Raw genomic sequence first — 14,347 nt, 5'->3', positions numbered from 1 at the left:
CATCACCTTATAGAATGCTCAACCTACACAACAATAAGGCTCCAACTCTGGTCTGCTGACCTTCACGCGTTTCAAAAGGGGCCCACCTTGACACTAAATGTGTTAGAACCAGAATAACGCCTTACTTCTGAGGTCCAGAGTCATAAAAAGTGGCTGCCATACAGTTTATACCAATGGTAATGAAAGTGTTAAAGATGTTGTTTAATTGTGTTCTTGTATCTATTGTTAAAAAATCAGCTGTCAGCTTTATTGTGCTTATTGGCAGGTAATGTATTGCCTTCTTTTCTGACTGCTTTTAGGATTTTCTTAGATTTGCAGCAATTTTACTGTGATAAATGACACATCAAAATTTTTAAATTTACTTGTATTTATCCTTCTTGGGATTCGTAGGGCTTCATGAGTCTGTGACTAAACGTCTGTTGTCGGTTTTGGAAAATCCTTGGCCAGTATCTAAATATGGCTGTGCCACAATCTTTCTTTCCCTTCCTCTAGGACTCAAATTACATAATGCTAGTTGCGTTTGACCACATTTTATGACTCTTTAGTTTTTTTCTTTATTTTCCATCCTTTTTTCTCTCTGTGCTTTAGAATGGATACCTTTTACTGATCTGTTTTTCAATTCACTAATCCTTTCTTTCGCTGTAACTAACTTGCTCTTAAATCCATCTGTTTAAGTCTCCAGGTTACTATATTTTTTGGTTGTGGAATTTCATTTCATTCTTCTTTTGTGGATCCCAGTTTTCTGGTGAAATTTTCTGTCTTCTGTTTCCTTGAACATATTAATCAGTAGTTATTGATATTTTAAAGTCTATATTTAGTAACTCCACTATGTGGATCACATCTTAGGTCTGTTTGTCTTCTTTTTTGTTTTAGTCATTTGTTCCTGCCTTCTGACATGCCTGGTAACTTTTCATTAATTGCTGTATATTGTGAATACAAAATTGTAGAGGCTGAGGATGGTGCTGTCTTCCTCTACAGAGGATTTATTTTTCTTCCGGCAAGCTGTTGAGGAACCCTGGTGGCGCAGTGGTTTAAGTGCTTGGCTGCTACCCGTAAGGAAAGATCGTCAGTTCAAACTCACTAGCCACTCTGGGAGAAAGATGGGGCAGATCTGCTCTGTCCTACGGGTCACTATGAATTGGAATTGACTTAATGGCAGTGGTTTTTTTGTTTTGTTTTGTTTTTTTTGAGGATGATGCTGTCTTCCTCTATAGAGGATCTATTTTTCTTCTGGCAGGCTGTTAGTGGGAGGGACTCATGACTTTGATCAAATCAAGGATGGAGAGGATTCTAGGCTGGGTTTCAGTGTTTGTAAAGATGAGTCGTTTTCAGGTTTCCTCTTAAACTAGGCATACCCCTTCGGGGTTCTCAACAGAAACCTGGGGTATTTCTTCCTCTTCAACAGGCCCACACCTCTTTTGTGTGTGTGTGTGTGTGTGTGTGTCTGTGTGTGTGTCTGTGTGTGTGTCTGTGTCTGTGTGTGTGTGTGTCTCCTCAACACTGAGACTACTGAAAACCCTTCTTAGTTTTTTAGCTGCCACTTTTTGTTTGGCCACTAGGCCCGTTGACTGCTTATAGCATAAGCATAGCAAGTACCTTAAAAGGAAAAGCAGTGAAGAATGCTCAGTTGATTGCTTTTCCCTTCTCTCTAGGATTGTGGTCTCTCAAGTCCCGGCTACCTTGTTTGAGCTCTTTGATGTCTTTAAAAAGCTGGGGTTTTAAATTTATATTTTACTCCACTGTTATAGTTACTCTTGGCAGGAGGTTGGTCTGACAGGTGTTACTCTGTCTTAACTGGAGTTTGCATGAAGTTAACCTTTCTCTCTTTTTGTGTTTTCATCGGGGAAGAATAGCTAGGTTTAAATGAGGCAACTTCACTGAAGAATTTGGTAGATAGTGTGTGTTCGTGTGTCTTGTTCTTTTCATATCAATAAAAAAGTAAATTTAAAAAAAGGGAAGTAAATTTCTCCCCTTACTTGCCTAGCCCAAAGGCTCAGCCTTGTTTACTGAATAGACCCTAAAATGTTGCTACATTTATATAGTAGAAACATAACTACCCTTTCTTTTAGCATGAGAAATGGCTTGAAGAATAAACCCTAAACAGAGATGTTAAGACTAATGTATTTTTATCATTTCCTGTTGCTTTCAGTTTTTTTTTGACTGAGGTGTGTTTTGGAATGTATTTTTAGAGGTTATAAATTAATCTAAATATAAACCATTACAATATCTGTTGAGAACTTGGGTTTGTTTGCACTAAGGTGTCTTCTAGGAAACCCTGGTGGCGTAGTGGTTAAGAGTTCACCTCCTAACCAAAAGGTCGGCAGTTTGAATCCACCAGGTGCTCTTTGGAAACCATATGGGGCAGTTCTGTTCTGTCCTGTAGGGTCGCCCTGAGTCAGAATCGACTCAACGGCAATGGAAGGTATCTTCTGTTGGTTCTATCCCAGTACTCATGTAAACAGTGACATACTTACTCTTTAAACTGTGCCTCAGTTTATTCATCTGTAAAATGGCGAGTCGTGTTACCAAGTTCAAATAATTGTTACAGGGATTAAAATACCATAATACATAAAAGCACTTAAAATAGTACCTGGCACTCAGCAATTGCTTAATAAATGGAGGTTGTGTGATAGAAATGATTTTTTAAAACATTTTTTTCTTTTGTAGGTGCTGACTTTGGGTTGCTTTTCAAAACGCTGGGAATGGTAGTTTCTACTTTTCAGGACCTCAAAACAAGCTAAAAAGTGTCCTGTGTAAATAAAGTGACGCCTCTTCTGCTGTCCTTTTGCATTTGGAGACCCCTTTGTTTCCTATCTCCGAGGAGTATATATCGAGTACAGTCATTATGAACGTGACAAGTCTATTTTCCTTCACAAGTCCAGCTGTGAAGAGACTTCTTGGGTGGAAACAGGGTGATGAAGAAGAAAAATGGGCAGAGAAAGCTGTTGATGCTTTGGTGAAAAAACTGAAGAAAAAGAAAGGTGCCATGGAGGAACTGGAAAAGGCCTTGAGCTGCCCAGGGCAACCAAGTAACTGTGTCACCATTCCCCGCTCTCTGGATGGCAGGCTGCAAGTGTCCCACCGGAAGGGACTGCCCCATGTCATTTACTGCCGCGTGTGGCGCTGGCCTGACCTTCAGAGCCACCATGAACTGAAGCCACTCGAATGCTGCGAGTTTCCTTTTGGGTCCAAGCAGAAGGAAGTCTGCATCAACCCCTACCACTATAAGAGAGTAGAAAGCCCTGGTGAGTGAGTCCTTTTATATTGATGTGGATTTGTGTGCCAGTAGCAGATTTGTGTTTTTCAAATATTAAAATAACCTTTTTCCATGTTTTTAGTTGTAATTTTAAAATATATGTTGTCAGCCCTTCAGTGTTACATACATACTAACAGCTAAGTCCATTTGAGTTAATGTTATTTTCTAGGAGCAAGGCTATGAAAATTGTCATTACAACTTTTGTTTTCTTTCTGAATTTATTTTTTATGTTTCCTCTTGGATCTGTTTATTTCTCTAGACAGCATTTGGCAGTGAATTTTATTACAAGGGAAGAAGATAGCAAAAAGAAGGGAGCAGGGGGTGTTGGCGTCTACATACTTGAGGGAAGTACGTCGTGAGGGCAGTTGTGAGTGACTTGTACCACTCCATACCAAAGGGTAGCATGCTTTTTCGTCTCCAGTGGAATTTTACTATGACGTATTCTTGGTAGAGGATGTGAAGGAGTTATTTTTTCATATAGCATCATTGGATACTGTTACTTTATAAGCTATTCCTAGATTTCGCATGTACGACCTTTTAAGAGGATATAGTAAAGGATATATTTTTAAAATATTATGGTTTTGCCCTCAAATTAGAATCCACATTCCAGACAGTCGCATCAGTTGGGGAATGATCAGGCCATTCTAAGCATTTAAATATATCATTGTCAGATTGGGACAATAGCTAGTGGGTCACCTATCTCTGAGGTAGCTCTTAGAATCATATGGCTCACCTCTCAGAAATTCTGATGCTGGGACCGAAAAAACCCCGTTGCCATCGAGTTGATGACGACTCGTAGTGATCTTATAGGACAGAGTAGAACTGCCCCTTAGAGTTTCCAGGGAGTGGCTGGCTGGTGGATTCAAACTGCCAACTTTTTGGTTAGCAGCCGAGCTTTTAGCCACTGTGCCACCAGGGCTCAGAGCCTGGTAAACTTGTATTTTTAGCAGGTACTTCAGGTGGTGCTGATGCAGCTATTGGATTGGTGTTTGGGAACTACTGAACTAGACCATGTAATAATGTACAGGTTTTCAAATTAAAAGGTATTCTATTTTTTTGTAGACTATTTAAGACATACAAAAAAAGTTTAAAGACTCAGGAATAATATAACAAGCATAAGATTACACATAAAACAGGACCAACGATTTATACCTCTCTGATGCTATTCCTTCAGTAACCGGTATTCTGAATTTGATATTTATCTTTCTCATGCAGGTCTTCATACTGTTACTACATATGTATAAATCTGTAACAAATGTGTAATACTGTTTTGTGTATTTTTAAGTTTTATGTAATGGTATTAGAGTATGCATCTACACAATTTACTATTTTGTTTTCATTCAACATTATGTTATTGAGATTTCTGGACTACACATTTCAGGATTACCTTGTCAAATTCTGTGTAAAACCCTCTTGGGATTTTATTGGAATTTTATTGATTTCATTTAAGGAGGATTGGCATAGTTATGTTATTGAGCATAGTATTTTTCTTTATTAACTTTCCTTAGTGTAAGTCCTTAAACATCTTTTGTCAGATTCATTTCTAGACAACTTCTCTTTTTGTTTTTTATTGTATCCTTTTAAAGGATATTTTGTTATAGTTGCTCTTGGTTAGGAGAGCAGTTGCTTTATTCCAGCAGCCTTGCTGAACTCTTATTATTAGTTCTAATACATTCTTTACTGCTTATTATACCAGTTATGATGTAGTTTTTTTTTTTTAGAATAAAGCTCATCACAGAGATTCATGCTCTTATATTATAGCTGGAAATTGAGATGGGGCTAAGAGTTTAGGAGAATAAAAATTAGTGTGTATGTAATATGTAAAAACAAGATTATTTAGATACATGATTTTTTGATCACTGTAGTATAGTGACTTTAAGAGATATATAGGGAAGATTTTAATCCTCCTATACAGTTGATAAGGAGCCCTGGTGGCACAGTGGTTAAGAACTCAACTGCTGACCAAAAGTTGGCAGTTTGAATCTGCCAGCTACTCCTTGGAAACCCCATGGGGCAGTTCTCCTCTGTCTTAATAGGGTCGCTGTGAGTTGGAATCAGCTCAGTGGCAACAGGTTTGGTTTGGTTTTATACAGGCGATAAGAAGCTGTGGTGGCGCAGGGGTTAAGCGCTCAGCTGCTAACAAAGAGTTTGGCAGTTTGAACTCACCAGCTAACTACTCCAGGGGAGAAAGATGTGGCAGTCTGCTTCTGTAAAGATTTACAGCCTTGGAAACCCTATGGGGCAATCCTGCTCTGTCCTACAGGGTCGCTATGAGTCAGAATCGACTCGATGGCAGTGAGTTTTTATACAGTTAATGAAACTGAAGCCCATAGAAGCGAAAGTGACTTTTATGTCAGACAACTAGAAAGTAGATGCATTTTGACCTGAGAGGTATTCTGAATTCAAATCAGTGTTCCTGTAGTAAATTTAAGATTCACTATTTAGAAAACACTGTGGATAGAGTATTTTCTCCATCTCCATCCTCCCACCCCCATGCACCTCCACATTTCCACCATCTCATCCTTCCAGCATCAGCTGCCTCCTGACTGGTCACTGTCATCGGTACTGTAGAGAGTGATCGGTTAAGATGCAGATATGATCATATTGTCTTCTGGTTTCCCATTGCTCCTAGGACGTTGTATATAGAGCCCTGCATGTTCTGGTGCTTGCCCACTTTTTGAGCTGCGTTTCCCACTCCTCTGTACTTCGTGTGCGTGAGTCGTATAAACACTGCGTATGTTTCCTCTACCTGGATCTCTTTTTCTCTCCCTCTCTTCCTGGCTTAGTCTTATTTGTCTTTCCCGGTCTAAGCTTCATGATGGTCAGTTTCACTGGAAAGCCTTTCTTGCTACGCCCTTTCCCACCCCCAGGTAGGTTATGTCTCCATCTTCCATAGCAACCTGAATTTCTTCATACTTAATTACTGTTATATCGGTCGTCCCTGTGAGACAGTAAATAAGATCCATAAGGGCAGGGACCATGTGTTACATATCTGTCAGTGGAGGCTTGCGTGTTGCTGTGAGGCTTGCGGAGCAATGAATTACTTAATATGGCCCTTCTAGCCATGATATTTGTGACTCACAACAGTGATTGAGTGGGACTAGGCAAATAAGGTAAACGGAACCCTAAGAAGGAGATTGGTCAGTTTTGCTATCCTGCTAGGCTTAAAATGAGCCATGCCAGAGGTGAGAGGAGAGGATCTCACCACCACCAAGAAAGAAGAGCCAGGAGTGGAGTGCATCCTTTGGACCCGGCATCCCTGTGCTGAGAAGCTCCTGGAACCAGGAGTCTGAGAGAGGGAGAGAGAGAGCTGTAACACCAAAGATGGTTAGAAGTGGAGGCAGCAGAGGCAGGAGACTGGCAGGAAGACAGTGCGATGAGCTTCCCACCCCACGGAGCAAGAAAGCTGAGTGCCTTAGGGCAGGAGGCTTGCTGGCAGAGTAGGGTGACTCCAGGTACTTGGTAGAGCTAGGTTTGCCCGTGGAGCTAGAGCTGAGGCTTACTGGCTGAGTGAAGTGCCTCTGGGCACTTACGGCAGAGCTAAAAGAGCTTTCTAACACTTGCCCTGAGCAGGGCAAAGGCCTGCGCCATGGCTGCGGCACAGCTGAGAAGAGGCTGTCCTGATCAAACAACTGTATCCTGAGCGTTCCTGAGCCTGAATTGTAACCTATTGCTTCCCTCATAAACCCCATAACAGTGAGTATGGTCTGTGAGTTCTGTGTAGCCATTGCAACGAATCATCAAACCCAGCAGAGAAGTAGAGAGTGCCGTGGGAGGGACAGACGGTGTCAGAATTGGTAGAGATGGCAGAGAGAGAAGAGGTATATCTGACCCCCACCTCACAGCAGTCAGCCCCTTGTGAAGTTAAACAGGGGGGTCAGACGCCTCAGCGTCAGGTTTCAGCGGAGCCTCCCGACAAAGATGGGCTAGAAAGAAGGCCTGGTGATTTACTTCTGAAAATCAGCCAGGGAAAACCATATGGATCGCAGTGGTCTGATCCCCAGCCAGTCGTGAGGATGGCACAGGACAGGGCAGCATTTGCTTCCATTGTGCATGGGACTGACTCAGCAACAGCTAGCAACGAGCACAGCATGTTACTATTTTAACCTCAGATCAAGTATTTCAAAGAGAAGTTCAGCAGTTTAACCATAAGGTAGTAAAGTCTCCCAAACTTGGTGTTTTCTGCTGAAGTCCCAACGTCTTTGGAGAGAAAAATTTAACAAGAATTGGGAGTATTCTCAAGGTTTAGAGTAGTGACTTTCAGAATGTGGTCCCTGGAATAGCAGCATCATTGTCACTTCGGAACTTGTTAGAAATTCAGATTCTAAGACCCTTTCACAGATTTACTGAATGGAATTCTGGGGGTGGAGCCCAGCAATCTGATTTAACAAGCCCTTCAGGTAATTCTGATGCATGCTTAAGTTTGAGAACCACTGGTTTAAGGTCTTTAGGCAAATCATCAAGTCCAGCTGACTGGGTGAAGTCTTATTGAAAAGAGAGATGTTTAATGAATTAGTCTTTTAAATAATTCGGCATTTTGAATTTTACACTTTCTGATACATGTAAAATGACCTGTTTTTTATTTCTGCTGATGTTCATTAAGATCCAAAAAAAAAAAAAACCAACCAAACCAAACCCGTTGCCATCAAGTTGATTACAACTCAGTGACCCTGTAGGACAGGGTAGAACTGTCCCATAGGGTTTCGAAGGAGCGGCTGGTGGATTTGAACTGCTGACCTTTTGGTTAGCAGCAGTAGCTGTTAATTGCTGTGCCACCAGGGTGCCTCATTAAGATCAGTACTCCCGTAAAATGGGATAAGGTGTCTTTAAGGGGATGGGGAAACGCGGGGAGAAAAGAATGCTTTGTCATTTGGCCCAGTGCAAGTTTTGTAATTTTTTGTTTACTATCCTTTTTTCTTTGATCAAAAATAATTTTATGGGTTTAAGGGCTTGTACTTTTTCCTTAACCTATGCCATTTATTGTGTTATAATGTCTAAAAATACTAGTGGAGAAAAACCAAAGTTGCAGAATCACATTGCAACAACTTGTATTTGTTGTAGTTAACAACAGTACAGAGTGTGAGAGAAAGAACTTCCCATTTATTGAAAGATAACTACTTTGACCATTGCTGAAAAATGTCATCTTTGAGAAAGCAGAAATTGCTGTCAGGAATTCTTTTAATGCAAATGTCTGCACAGTTACAGGAAAGAGAAACAAAGTTCAGGTAGCTTCTGAGGACTGTGACCCTGCCAATGATGTAACAGGTGGACTGTTTACTTGGACTTTTACTGGTCTTCATAACCAAGGCTACTTATTAGTGGTTGAATTAAATGTAGGCTTGCTTTTTTCTTTACTGAAGTGAATACTGACAGTGTTAATGTAAGCCATCTTAACTGTGGCATTGAAACGACTATCTGCTGCTATTAAAATGCCTGAATAGAGACTTCCTGCCATCTGGCCTTATTTATTTATTTTGTTTTTCACGTGGTTCTTGAAAACTATCTTCTTCACTTTGAACTTTATCAACTTGAAAGGCCATATTAAACCTGAGGTTGAAATTCTGAGATTTCCATTTTGTTGTTTCAAGTAACAGCCTGGAGCCCGCTTCCAGGTGCTTTCATTGTCAGCATAATGACTGCCAGCTGTTTAAAATTAAAATACACCTAACATCCTCTTCACCTGTTGTCTGAATGTGAGTTGTGACTCTTTGGCTGCCTCCAGTCGCCATATAATTCGCGGCTTAGTAAATTGTACCTTAAAAAGAAAGTCTTGAAGTTACAGAAGTGGGAGAGCAGATTAGGGGCTAGAAGGGACAAAAGGGACTTGGCAATGTGATAAATCCTTGTGGTGACAGAAATGTTCTGTATCCTGACTGTATCCATGTCAGTGTCCTGATGGTGATCTTGTACTATAGTTTTGCAGGATGTTACCATTGGGGGAAGCTGGGTAAAGGGTGCATGGGACTTTTCTGTATATTTCTTAAAACTGCATGTGAATCTACAGTTATCTCAATTTAAAAGCAGTGTTCCCAGGAAAAGCAGCTAGTGCAGCTCACAAGTCGGCTGCGTTCGTGCGTTTCTTCCAGACAACCGTTGTACACCAGGATGCAGCAAAGGTGCTATCTATGTACTTCCTGTTTTGTTACCCAGAATAATAAAAAGATGTATACTCAAGGGTCAAGATTTAATAAAATTGGTAATTGCTTTAAAAAAAAAACCAAAAAAATGAAATTCTTTTATTTGAAAATGTGTTACTTCACTATACTGTGAATGTATTTTTATATGAGCTGGTGATAATAAAAACTTTTAACCTAATTAGAGGTTTTTTCCTTTTTAATCTTTTTATTTGTTGTGGTAAAAGATATATAACATAAAATTTGCCGTTTTAACCATTTTCAAGTGTACCATTCAGTAGCATTAATTACATTCACTGTGTTGTGAAACGATCACCACCTAGAACTTTTTTTTGTTGAGCATCTTTTCATGTGCTTATTGTCATTTGTGTATCTTCCTATGGAGAAATGCCTATTCAGGTCCTTTGCCCATTTTTAAAATTGGGCTGTTTGTCTTTTTGTTGTTGAGTTGTAGGAATTCTTTATATGTTCTGGAAGTAAAACCCTTACCAGATAGCAAAACCAAACCTATTGCCATTGAGTTGATTCTGACTCATAGCAACCCTACAGGACAGGTAGAACTGCCCCATAGGTTTTTTTTTTCTTTTTTTTTTTTTTAAGCGTTGCTTTACTGTATGCATTTGGGGCGTGGAAGAGTAAAAGTATTGACTTTTCCTTCAAGTTTATCTGAGTGGTGATATCGTGTGCTTGAGTCTGATAACTGAAGTTGTAAGCCAGATACCAAGGTTATGATCATTGTAAGTGTTATGAAGACTTGGGATTAATTAGCAACGATATTAACTACAAAAACTAAAATAAAACATGCCCTGTGTTCATCTACATCTAAATTTCTCTCCATTCAAACATTTATGGCACATATATGACTTCATGAACTGTGCCTGCCCAAGACAGACTGGCATGTAAATAATTATGTAGCACAGTGCACTAAATTGTATGGGGGTGTGGCAGAGGATGTAGCTAACTTTTTTTTTTTTAATATTTTATTATGTTTTTGGTGAAAGTTTACACAGCAAATTAGGTTCCCATTGACAGTTTCTACACAAGTTGTTCAGTGACATTACATTGTTCACGTTGTGTCAACATTCTCATTAATTGCTGGATGTGATGATTGTGATATAGTTTTGCAAGATGTTAACCATTGAGGGTAGCTGGGTAAAGGGCACATGGAATTTTTCTGGTTCTGGTTGTTCCGTTTCCAGTATTCTAGTTTTCCTGTCCCCTTGTCTTCTCATCTTTGCTTTAATTGTTGACCTTTTGGTATCACATAAATCATTTTTTAATGTAGTCCTGTACCTATGGGTAATATCCTTTATTTTGTGTGCCAATCTGTTATTTCGCTAAAAGGTGACACCAGGGAATAGTTTCAGTTCAAGATTTAAAGAGTGTCTCAGGGAGCCCTGCAGTCTTAATTGGCCCAGTAAGTCTGGACATTTTAAGGATTTCAGTTCTGTTCTGCATTTTTCTCCTATTCTACCTGGGTCCGTTTATTGTGGCCCTGATCAGAACGGTCTGTTGGTGGTAGCCAGGCACCATCTAGTTCTTCTGGTCTCAGGGTAGATGAGGCTGTAGCTTGTGGAGGCTGTAGCCCTGCAGACTAGTTTCTTCTCTGAGACTTTGGTTTCCTTCTTTGACTTAGGCTTTCCATTTCGAACCCCTGCTGAGAATTTGCATTTCTAACAAAAAGTTCCCAGGTGATGCTAATACTGCTGGTCAAGGACCAGTTCTGAGAACCAGTAGTAGAACAGTGGTTCCCAAAATTTCTTATACATAAGAATTACCTGGGAATCTTACTAAAATGTAGATTCTGATTCAGTATGTATTTGATGTAAATGCAAATTCTCAGCAGGGGTTCGAACCTGAATGAACCAGTTTGAAGCCTAGGATGCAGCTAACTTGTAAACCTGAGAGTAGTCACGAAAAAGCCCACTTAACCGTAACACACCTGGACATTGTATTCCAGCCTATGAGTTGGTGCAGATATAGATGCACACACATATACATAGACATATATGTGTGTGTATGTATTTGTGTGAAGAATTTAAATCAGGTTGTAAAAAGATATACAGTAAAATAGAAAAGTATTACTAATAAAGTAGACTAGGGAGAACAAACAGAAGGTCAAGACTAGGAGGAAAACTTGCACGTATGTGTTCCATAGGAGTTACTGTAATACAAAAATACCACTGTGTGTATTCCATAGTGTGTTACTGTATGTTTGTAATCTTAATCTGGATCTTTAATTCTTTTGGAGAGAGTGAGAGATGTGTATAAAATTTCAATGAAGGAAGAGTGCATTAAAAGCTATAAGGAGGTACAAAGCAAAAACATTTGTGCCTGAATGGTGGGTGGCGGGAAAGAGATGTAGAAGCAGTTTGCAGAGGCTTCTTGCAGGAGGGATGCCTTCGAGGATGTCTCCAGCCTTAGCAGTTGCTGTTCCACAGTCCACTCAGGGTTCCATCTTGGTCCACATGAAGTTATTCTGTTTTGAAGAAACATCTTGGTCGTCACTAGTTCTATCCATGCTTGACACATAGCCAGGTGGACATGGGGTTTTATCACTGGTATTCAGTGTGTGTTTTATAATTTCATCATATTATAATCTATAGTATTACTAGAACATTAATCTATAATATTTTATAGCAACCAGATGAAGTAATAGTCATCAGCAGGATTTTATACCCAGATTTTTTAGTGTATGTTATATTCTTTAAGGCAACATGGGAAGTTCATTATTCTAATTTTTTAACATTTCTTTCCGAGCTGTTTCTAGTGCATTATTTGAGGTTATTTGTTTCGGGTTATTTATTGATGGAGGATCTCAGCAGTTACTGTATGGTATTTTTACATGAATTGTTTTGAAGCATCTAGACAACTACAGTGTGGTTTGTTTCTGGGTGGAATTTTGCTATTGCCAGATCTACTCCAATTGAAATTTTAAGACAGTCGGCTACAGATTTTACAAAGTTTCTTTCTCATACTTTTATTTTCCTGACCTTTGTCTCGCACTTCATTATTTTTCCTCTTTGTCTGTGTCTGCAACATTGGGCAGGCAGAAGTATTTTCAGACCTTCCTGACATTGGTTGTACAGCACTCCTTCATCCTCCACTGCCAGTCCATGGGGCAGAAGGTGCACAAGCCAGCTAGTGGCTGTTAAAAGCAAAAACTAAAAAAAAAGAAAAGAAGAAGAAAATGTAATTTTAAAAACCATAGAAAAACGTTTGTCATAGTAAATGAAAAAATATTATGTATACTGATTGCAGTTTTGTGAAAATAATTTGTACATTAAAAAGAAAAAAGCCTGGCTGAATCTTGCAAGACTAACTTTGGGTGAAAAAATACTGAGACCTCGAGAGTTGTGCTTTTTGGACTATAATCACCAAGAGTGGGTCACCCTCAAACAGTGGTTTGGGGGATTTTCTGTGTGTTTGAGGACAGGGTTAGAGGTAGTTTGCCTCATTTTGGGAGTGCTCTCTGGCCTTGAAGGATACGCACAGAAAAGGGAGAGGCATAGAGGGAAAGGCTGGCTTATGTAAGGCTCTCGGGCTGATTATCTCAGTTTTACTTTTGACCTCCTCAGCGCTAGATATCGAAGGAAGTCTGGAGCTTCGTTTTCCTCAGATCTATACCCCATCCCCTTGTCTTTTCCCACTTCAGAATGTAAATTCTCCTGAAACACTAAGTATCATGACTCATAGTCATGTATTACCCAAATCGCCAAACCTCTGTCCTGATAATTGGAAAAATGAGATTTCTGGGGGGAGGAGATTGGGAAGCAGAGGGCCCATTTTAAAGAGCAGAGCTCGGGGGGCTTTGGGCAGCGACAGGATACTATGAACACTGGGTTAAACATCTGGGAGGAACAGAGGATAGTAGAGCTACAGAACCCAAATTTTGTTAATTTTGTGGTGAAACCCATGTGAAATTGTTTACTACAGATTAGTAAGTAAGCCCGTGCGTATCTCACTTATTGGGTAATCCTGCCCTGTTTGTGGGAGAGGAGGAGATTAACATTTAACTTCCACTTTCCCCATTACTAGTGCTCTCCATACAATTTCTCTGTATCTGTGACCTTTGGCATGGAAGCCTGCCCTGTAATGTTCTGTTGCCAGTCTGCCTTTCATAAAACTGCTACAAACCACAGTTTTGTCATCTTAGGTTCCCTACTAAGAGACCTAGGGTTTGTAAACAAGTGGTTTAAATTAAAAGATAAGGTTGGCAAAGGACTATTGGCAGATTCCCTCCCCCCCCCCCCGTTTTTTAAATAGTAATTTTTTTGCTCTGGAGTCTTAGCAGACCTTACAAAGGAAAATCAGGTTTACGTTATACTACATCACTAACTCAGTCCTAAAACAGCTTTCCAAGAGATGCTGCTAGTCTTGGTTCTTCAGTCTTCTACTAGAGTAAAGCCATTTCTTATCTAGGTAATGATGCGGTTTATGTAGCCGCTCATCACCTTCACTCGATTACCTACCTGCTTGCCTGTATGGGATCTTCTGTCAGAAAAGGTATTCAGGCAGCATTTTTTTAAATTTAATTTTAGTTTTTTTGTAAAAGTTTACACAGCAAATTAGGTTCCCGTTTAACAATTTCTGTACATATTGTTCAGAGACATTGGTTACATTTTTTGTAATTTGTCAACATTCCCATTTCCATTCTGGTTATTATGTTTCCATTAATCTAGCTTCCCTGTTCTCTCCCCACCACCCCAATCTTCTCATCTTTGCTTTAGGGTAAATATTGACCATTTGGTCTCATATAGATGATTATTTAAAGGACCACAGTACTCACAGGTGATGTTGTTTCTTTTATGGGCCAGTCTATTATTTGGCTGAAAGGTGACTTCTGGGAGTAACTAGTGCAAAATTTAGAGAGTATCTCAGGGGTTCCTCTAGTCTCTACCTGTCCAGTAAATCTGGGTTTTTTTTTTTTTTTTTTTTTTTAAGGAATTTGAGGTTT

At 39.7% G+C, this 14,347-nt stretch overlaps 1 protein-coding gene across 1 annotated transcript in view; it reads left to right on the top strand.

Moving 5' to 3' along the window:
- Window positions 1-1,652: 1,652 nt before the first annotated feature.
- The window catches only part of SMAD1 (SMAD family member 1), a 54,424-nt gene continuing 41,729 nt past the window's right edge, over window positions 1,653-14,347 (top strand). Inside the window, exon 1 of the mRNA XM_023733580.1 lies at window positions 1,653-3,245. Within this exon, the coding sequence (XP_023589348.1) occupies window positions 2,846-3,245 (400 nt within the window). The 5' untranslated portion in view covers window positions 1,653-2,845. The remainder of the gene's footprint in view (window positions 3,246-14,347) is intronic.

The sequence above is a fragment of the Trichechus manatus genome, unplaced genomic scaffold, assembly GCF_000243295.1.
Source record: "Trichechus manatus latirostris isolate Lorelei unplaced genomic scaffold, TriManLat1.0 scaffold00059, whole genome shotgun sequence".
Classification (NCBI taxonomy): domain Eukaryota; kingdom Metazoa; phylum Chordata; class Mammalia; order Sirenia; family Trichechidae; genus Trichechus; species Trichechus manatus.
Note: the sequence above shows the minus strand (reverse complement) of the source record. Positions and strands in the feature narration are given on the sequence as shown.